Consider the following 8,546-nt stretch of genomic DNA (forward strand, 5'->3'; position numbering starts at 1 on the left):
AGCAGGCTCGCCGTGTCGGTGGACTGGCGCTACATCGACGCCGGCGGCGAGCAGCTGTGGGTGGACGTGCTGCAAGCCGCGCTGGCGCACGGCCTCACGCCGCGGTCCTGGACGGACTACCTCCGCCTCACCGTCGGCGGCACGCTCTCCAACGCCGGCATCAGCGGCCAGGCGTTCCGCCACGGCCCGCAGATATCCAACGTCCTCGAGCTCGACGTCGTCAAGGGGACCGGGGAGGTGGTCACCTGCTCCAAGCACAAGGACGCCGACCTCTTCCACGCCGTGCTGGGAGGGCTGGGGCAGTTCGGCATCATAACACGCGCGCGGATCCCGCTGGCGCCGGCGCCGGCCAGGGCACGCTGGGTGCGGCTCCTCTACACAGGCGCCGCGGACCTCACGGCCGACCAGGAACGGCTCATCGACGACGGGCGCCGCGCCGGCGCGCTGGCCGGACTCATGGACTACGTCGAGGGCTCCGTCCTCACCGACTTCCAGGGCCTCATCGGCAGCTGGCGCTCGCAGCCGCCGTCGTCCTTCTACTCGGCGGCCGACGCCGCGCGCATCGCCGCGCTAGCCAAGGAAGCCGGCGGCGTCCTGTACTGCCTCGAGGGCGCGCTCTACTACGGCGGCGCCAGCGACACGACCGCCGCAGACGTTGACAAGGTAACACGATCGATGGCCCGCCGCCCGCCGCCAGCCGCCGGTTTTCTTTCTACGTGCATACGCCAGCCACATGATCGTTCTCGATCGGTTAATAAGTTTGGGTCGTGGTTGATCTGGATTATTATCGTCTTCAACTTTTGGCGTGCGACGCATGCATGTCTGGCTGCATCTACAACGGTGCAAGCTAGTAAGCTGGTGGGGCAGCATCGGCAGTCGTGCAGCGTCAACATCGTACTTGCATGGCCTGCCGTTGTCGGTCCGTTGTCGTGCATATCATTCCAAAGCTTTTTGGGCACTTTTCTCTAGCTAGCTACTCCAACATACTAGTTTCAATTTTATAAGACTTGCATGCATCCATTTGAAGAGTCAAAGCCTCAAAAGTTAGCCTTGTTTAGATCCCACCCAAAATCTAAAATTTTTCAAGATTCTCCGTCACATTAAATCTTGCGGCATATGCATGGAGCATTAAATGTAGGTAAAAAGAATAACTAATTGCACAGTTTGCTCGTAATTGGCGAGACGAATCTTTTAAGCCTAAATAATCCATAATTGAACATTTTTTACCAAATACAAACGAAAGTGCTACAGTAGCCAAAAGCCAAAAATTTTCGCATCTAAACGGCGCCTTAGCCTCGCCTCGCATAATGCAATGAATGGAGTGCAAACTGGCGCCACAACAACAGCTGTACACACATTCACGCTATCACAAGGCCTTACAAACATTCATCACAGTTCATGCACACTTAATTAACTAACAAATTTTGTAACAACTTCATACACAAACCGACAACAATGACCATTCTACAACATTGTGTAGCATAGAATGAGTCAAATTAAATTTCTCCGATCAAGACATAGTCTCTACAGGTACACCGCTAAAATCATCCAGATGGTACCTTGTATTTCTGAAAGGACCCATGTATCTTGACTCCCGTGCATAACCAACGTCCACCAGATAGTAGCGGCCTGTTGAGATGGAGATCCGTGGGCGACGGTCCGGACTCACCTGCACAACGAGAACGTAGGGGTCAGATCCGGAGGGGGAGGGATGACGCCGGACGCGTAACCGGGTTTACCTGTCGCCGGCGGACGGGCGTCGATGGCGGCGGGTTCGGGGAGGGATGCGGAGCAGACAGTCGCCACGGAAGGCTATCGACGGCGACGGTGCGCCCATCACGGCGTTGCGAGGCGGGCAGGGACGGATTCGCTTATGGCGGCCGGGGCAGGCACGGCGAAGCGGAGGGTCACGGCCGTCGTGGCTGGCGCTGGAGGTGAGAGGCTGAGCGGCGCGCGGAGCGAACCCTATCGGCTATCGGGGGGAACGGGATGATGGGAGGGAATGCGAAGCGGAGCTGAGGGTCCGGCTTGTAGAATCAGCCGTTCGGCTGGTGCTAGTTCCGCCGAACGGCTGGGCTGTTCAGCCCAACCAAAATCAGCCTAGCCAGCCAATTAAGCCCAGCCGAATACACCCTATAGTTTTAAAATATTAGAGAAGTACTTTGATTTTACAAAATATTTTGGTTTTCAAGAACGGCTAAATGTTTTGCTCCAACAAACATTTTAGTTTCTAAAACTATGGCTTTATCAAAATCATAGTCCTTTTGGACTTTCAGAAATCGCACCCACAATCTCTTTTTTCTAAACCGCGTTTTGTATGGCTTTACCCTATATATAAACAGTTTGTTGATAGCATAATTTCTAAACTACATCATCCAAACAGCTCCGTAATTTTTACTGAATATTTAAGTAGACATTATTCACCCACACATTTCGTAAGCTAAAAGATCACCGGTAGCGGCAGGCATGTGGAGTTCGGGTACACACTTCACAAAAAAAAAACGAAGTACACACCTAACTTTCCATTTTTGCTCTTGTAAAAAATAAATGTAGTTGTACGTTTGTACAATGAGTGTTTAGGCCAGAGCAATAATTTCACAAAACGCCTTTTTTCGAAATGCTTGCACAAGCTTTTAGTTGGCCAATTTGAATAATCTCCTATATGAATCTTAACCTCCTAGCTTCTGATTTTTCTTTTGGAAAAACAGTTGTCCTATTATACTATACGGACCTGCTTAATTAGACATACTGAATATTTTGGAGTTTTGAGATGGCTAGTAGTTAAAAATCTTATCTTGCCTCTATGATAAATAAACATTATGTAGTTTATTTTATTAAGATGCATACAATACATATCATTTCGTGAACACAAAACAAAGAAACAAGAAATACTTTTGACAACAAGTGTTTGGAAATTCTATGTAATTTAGACTGCTAACACCTTAATTAACCATTGATGGTACATTTGCAGTTAATTGGCTATAATGTTTTTGATAATAGTTGGATAAGAAGAATAAGTCATGACCACTATGGAGTAGCTAGCTAGCTAGAGACAAATGATTCAAGTATAGTCATATGATAAGACTAGCGCCCAAAAAACAAAAATATATTTACAAATGTACTCTACAAGTATTAGTAGTTGGCTATAGAAACGAATCATTCACCTACTAGCTAGAGAGGGTACTCCTACATAATGCAAGATGCCAAGATCTAAATACTGCACAGCTTGCATTCACATACTAGCAAGCTAGACACGTGAGTACATTTCATCACTGTTATACCAAATACTGCACAGCTCGCATATTCACACATACTAGCAAGCTATAGCTAGAACCGGCGTCATATCAGCTCTGCCAACGACGGATCTGTTTGCAACCAACGACAGCAACAGCAACGTACACTAGCATCTCTAGGTACAAGATTGTGTCAGTTGGGACGGCCCAAGTTTTTTCCACGAAAGTGAGTGCTTGTTTAGTTCCTAAAAGTACTGCAAGTACCCATCACGTTTGAATTTTTGTGATACGTGTATGGAGCATTAAATGTAGACAAAAAAAACTAATTGCACAGTTTGGTTGGAAATTGCGAGACAAACGTTTTGAGTCTAATTAGTCTATAAATGAACACTAATTGCCAAATAAAAACAAAAGTGCTACAGTAGCCAAATTCCCCAAAATTCACGGACTAAACACGCACTGACCGTGCAAGCAGGACGCAGTCGAGCACCACAATCTATATCCGTCCATAATCAACTAGACTACCATGGTGCAAGTTGACGTGTACTCGCGCCTGGACACATGCAAAGCAACAGTAGTGACCGAATCTTTGCACACAACGTGACAGTTGTCCATCATATCGATCAAAAGCCACTCATCTCATGATGCATGCAGGGCGTGGAGGTGTTTGGTGCGCGAGCTGCGGTACGCGCGCGGGTTCGCGTTCGTGCAGGACGTGTCGTACGTGCAGTTCCTGGACCGCGTGAGAGCCGGCGAGCGCAAGCTCCGCGGCGAGGGCCTCTGGACGTGCCGCACCCGTGGCTCAACCTCTTCCTCCCGCGCTCCCACATCCTCGACTTCGCCGCGGGCGTCTTCCACGGCGTCCTGCTCCGCACCGGCGGCGGCGGCAGCAGCGGTGGTCCCGTGCTCGTCTATCCCATGAACCGGGGCAAGTGGGACGGCGCCACGTCGGCGGTGCTCCCCGACGACGAGGACGAGGTGTTCTACACGGTGGGGATCCTGCGGTCGGCGGTGGCGGACGGCGACCTGCGGCGCATGGAGGAGCAGAACGCGGAGGTGGCACGCTTCTGCGAGGCCGCCGGCATCCCGTGCACGCAGTACCTGCCCTACTACGCGACGCAGGCGGAGTGGGCGGCGCGCCACTTCGGGCCCCGCAGGTGGGACACCTTCCTCCACCGCAAGAGGAAATACGACCCCATGGCGATCCTGTCGCGCGGCCAGAGGATTTTCTCGTACCCACTTGCCTGATGATATGATCGTCGTGTTGCTGGCCGGCCGGCTGCATGAAATAATGCAAGCAAGCAAGCATCAAGGCATGGCTGGTGTTTTGCATTAATTTGCTGATGAGTAGTCAAGTGATACAGTTACTACGTACTACTAGCTAGCTGTCTAGATAATAGTAGTGATAGGCATGCATGCACGTCAAAAGTTGATCGAGCAATGCAAAGCGCATGACAAGAGTGTACGATGAACAGTTGTGTAGTACTGTTGTCAGTGTGGCCTCGATCTGATGAGTATGACCATTGCGCATGAATAAATTGTTATATATACATGCATAGATAAATAAACGTGCATATATATGTATCAGTAACTAATGATACTGTAGTAAAATACTACTCCCTCCGTCCACAAAGATACAACTTCTTGATGACTAAATTTTGACCAAGTTTATACCGAATAGTATTAACATTTATGTCTTCAACTAAATCTATTATAAAAGTCCATGTATGCATAGATAATTAGGTCATATTAATTTGGTATATTTCTGCTTTACTGATTGAGCAGTTTTTCTTTGTTGGCTTCAACTGTTTTACGTTTGATAAAAAACAACTTCTCTTTTTTACTCGCCCTCGAGCTGTACACCATCATATCCTACGAAAGAATCTGCGGCAGTACACAGTGGACGGTTTACTTGTCACTGTTCTATGGATATTGCTAGATCCCAGCAAGATCTCTATTGTACTGCCTAGGAAAGAGACAGGCCGCGCACAGATCCCTCGAGCCCACGTCGATCGTCCCCACAGCCACATGCCACATGAGACTTGAGAAGCTCCAACGAGTGGCTAGATCGATTCAGACGAGATTTGCACGCAGCTGCAGGAAGGACAAGTTAGCTTGGCGCCTCGGCATGTGACGACACACGTACGGCACTTCGAAATACACAGGGCCGAAACCTAGCAGACCAAAATAAACAAAATAAACTGAAAACAATGTTTATTGTAGCCAGCATAGAACAGATGAACAATGCTGGAGTTTTCTACTGGAACAATCAATTACATGTACCATATATAGAACATTTCGGAAATCTTTGGAACAATGAATTGTACTACTAGCAGAACAACAAATCAACAAGAATGAAATAATTCCAAAAATAACATAGAACTGATGATTTTTTCATGATGGAACAACCAAAATATAGCTACAATATCATAATAGAAAATTTTGAAATTCTTGGAATAATTGAGTTGTATTAGTAGACCAATATATTTGTCACAAATGGAACTAAGGATTTTTGTTTTCATATTGCAACAACCAAAATATAGCTACAATATCACAGAAAAAGAATCTAAACTCTTGGAGAAATTGAATTGTACTCCTTTCGTCCCGAAAAGAATGCAATTTTAGCATAGTACTGAGTCAAATCATCTTAATTTTGACCAAGTTTATATAGAAAAGAGTATCAATATTTATATACCAAATTATAATCTTTGTTAAGTATATTTTAATAGTATACCTATTTAGTGCCATAATTATTGAGTTTTTTTATAAATTTGGTCAAACCTTAGATAGTTTGACCAAGAAGAGATCTAGAATTGCATCTATTTAAGAACGAAGGTAGTATTAATTAGTATAGAAACAATCAAAATTGTCACTAATATAATTACTTTTAGGCATCTTAGCTTGCATGCAAGATGAATTCACACTGTGTCCGAAGTGTTTTTTTACTGTAAAAGTGTGAGCATGTATATATACTAGTAAAAGCTTATAATAACATGCATGTATGCATAGCAAACTCCAAGAAAATAAAAAAGGAAAGATCCCTATAATATAATAGTGCAGTGCATATATAGCAATGAATAGGATTAAGGCCATCATTTGATAGAGCTCTGGCCCCAGTGAGAAGTCGTTTTTACCCTCTAATGTCTAAATAAACTGGGAGCTGGTGAAGCACTATTTATTTTAGCTTCACTGGCTTCTCTGTGCACTATATAAAGGAATTGGGGCCATTAAACATGACCTAAAGTGTTGGATTGACGCTTTGACTCACTTTTTTTTAGAAAAAAGAATTTTTATTCTGGTCTCTGCAAGAGTTTTGCACACAACCAATTCTTATTACAAATCCAGTCTCTTGCTATTTTTTAAGCTCTCAAAAGCAAAACCAAACAAAGGGAAAATTGATTAAAGCTGATCCAAGTCGTTGGCCCAGTTCGTCCATCACATTTAATTTGCAGCACAATGATTTCCACTTCGCCCAAGGACCATGCATTTTACCCTTTCTTCTTCTTCTCCAATGGATCAATTATTTATCTGAAACAAAAAAACTGTTGTCTTCAATGGCCCAATAATCAAAGGAAAGTTTGATTTTGACAGTAACCTCACTTTCATTGACGCTTGCGATCGATTAGTGTTTTTGCTTCATCAACGTCAACAGCATAAGTGCAGGGTAGCTTTTGCTTTCACTTGGAGCTGGCACGGCCCACGGGTTGCTTTCGCACATCATATGCAAACCGACAGGTAGTTCAAAACATCGTCGTCATGACCAGATTCGATAGATTATAACTTACCTCAGAAATTAATCGATCAGAATCCTATTAGCTTGACTTAGTCTAAACATCTTTCTAAAAGGGAATAAATACAGTGATGATCAAACTAGTCCCTTGTTGAGAACAGTAGGATCGAGAGGTAGCTAACGCGATGGCGATTGATGGAGCAAGCTAGCTAACGCGATGGATCGATGGATGGATGACAATGTTCCAATAACCGATGTACTGTATTTGGATTATATTGTCAGTCCAGCCGCCGTAAGTAGCCATCGTTTGGGATCTGATACAGATCTCTCTGCATCCGATCCGATCTGATCCTAGCAACAAAGGATAGATCTCCCAGGGTACACACGTGGATGTCTGCCTGCTGTCTGGACGATCGACGATGGAACCTGTCGGCTGTGGCGTGCATGCATGCCCATCTGTCATCGTCTTGAATGAACTGCATGCCGGGCCTGTTTGGATGTCCTTCTCAGTTTCCCTGTACTGGGTCTGATCATATAAGCTCCAACTGATCCAGGACATGCAGCGCCTGGCTGTACAGAACCGGTGTTTGGTTGCCAGGTCCATGCGACACATGCAAAATTGACATGCAGGCTCACATGTTTGGTTTATTGCATTAGAAAGAGTCCAATTACCACTTGCATACAATGGTAACGTTACCACCAACATCCCTACAGAGTGCATGGTCTATTACAACACATTGGCAAACAAAGGTTACATGAGCTTTCAAATTAAAAACACAATAACCATGGCTTGGAAACAAATAATGATATGAGCACATTGACAGCTAGCTTTCTTCTTAACAGCAATGACACACTACGGGAGAACGCAGATTTGCCGAGTGCCGCCTGCTTTGCCGAGTGCCAAAAATCGGGCACTCGGCGAAGCCACTCTTTGCCGAGTGCCGGACCGGATGGCACTCGGCAAAGAGTGGCTTTGCCGAGTGCCACAGAGTGCCCGGCACTCGGCAAAGGGCGGCACTCGGCAAAAGCCCTCTTTGCCGAGTGCAACACTCGGCAAAAAGTGGCACTCGGCAAAAAAAAAATGGCACTTGACAGCCGAGCCCGCCCACGCCGTCAAATTTTAAAAAAAAAATTCTTTTGCCGAGTGCCGATGCTGGCACTCGGCAAAGAGGGCATTTGCCGAGTGCCAAGGCCCTGCACTCGGTAAAGATCCCTTCTTTGCCGAGTGCCACTTCCTGGCACTCGGCAAATTTTTTTTTTGTTTTTTTTTTTGACCCATTTTTTTGTGAGGCCTTCCCACATTATTTAAAACTCCATGTTCAAATTTGGGACAATTTTGACTTTTTTTGCTATATTTTGTTAGTTTTTTTTGTTTCGTTGAATTTTATGGAATATTTCAAATTTGAACTGCAGGTGCATGGAATAATCGAATTTGGTCGTTCAAAAAATGATATTCATGATATTTGGTGTATGTTGAGGCCGTATCCAGGAACTCACATGAAATTTCGAGCATCTTGTTGACGTAACATGACGAGGTACCTGCGGGAAAAGTGTATTTAAATTATATAAAATCCGAACGAAGT

At 45.6% G+C, this 8,546-nt stretch overlaps 1 protein-coding gene across 1 annotated transcript; it reads left to right on the top strand.

The window, feature by feature from the left end:
- Positions 1-3: 3 nt before the first annotated feature.
- On the top strand, positions 4-4,676 carry LOC136534037 (cytokinin dehydrogenase 2-like; the record flags this gene model as incomplete). Its single annotated transcript, XM_066526528.1, is given in 4 exon segments — positions 4-663; positions 3,888-3,899; positions 3,901-4,015; positions 4,018-4,676. Coding segments are annotated over 4 exon segments (1,251 nt in total), but the record flags the coding sequence as incomplete, so codon positions are not given.
- Between the last annotated feature and the right edge of the window lie 3,870 nt (positions 4,677-8,546).

Source organism: Miscanthus floridulus, unplaced genomic scaffold (assembly GCF_019320115.1).
Source record: "Miscanthus floridulus cultivar M001 unplaced genomic scaffold, ASM1932011v1 os_1451, whole genome shotgun sequence".
NCBI classification, from domain to species: Eukaryota; Viridiplantae; Streptophyta; class Magnoliopsida; order Poales; family Poaceae; genus Miscanthus; species Miscanthus floridulus.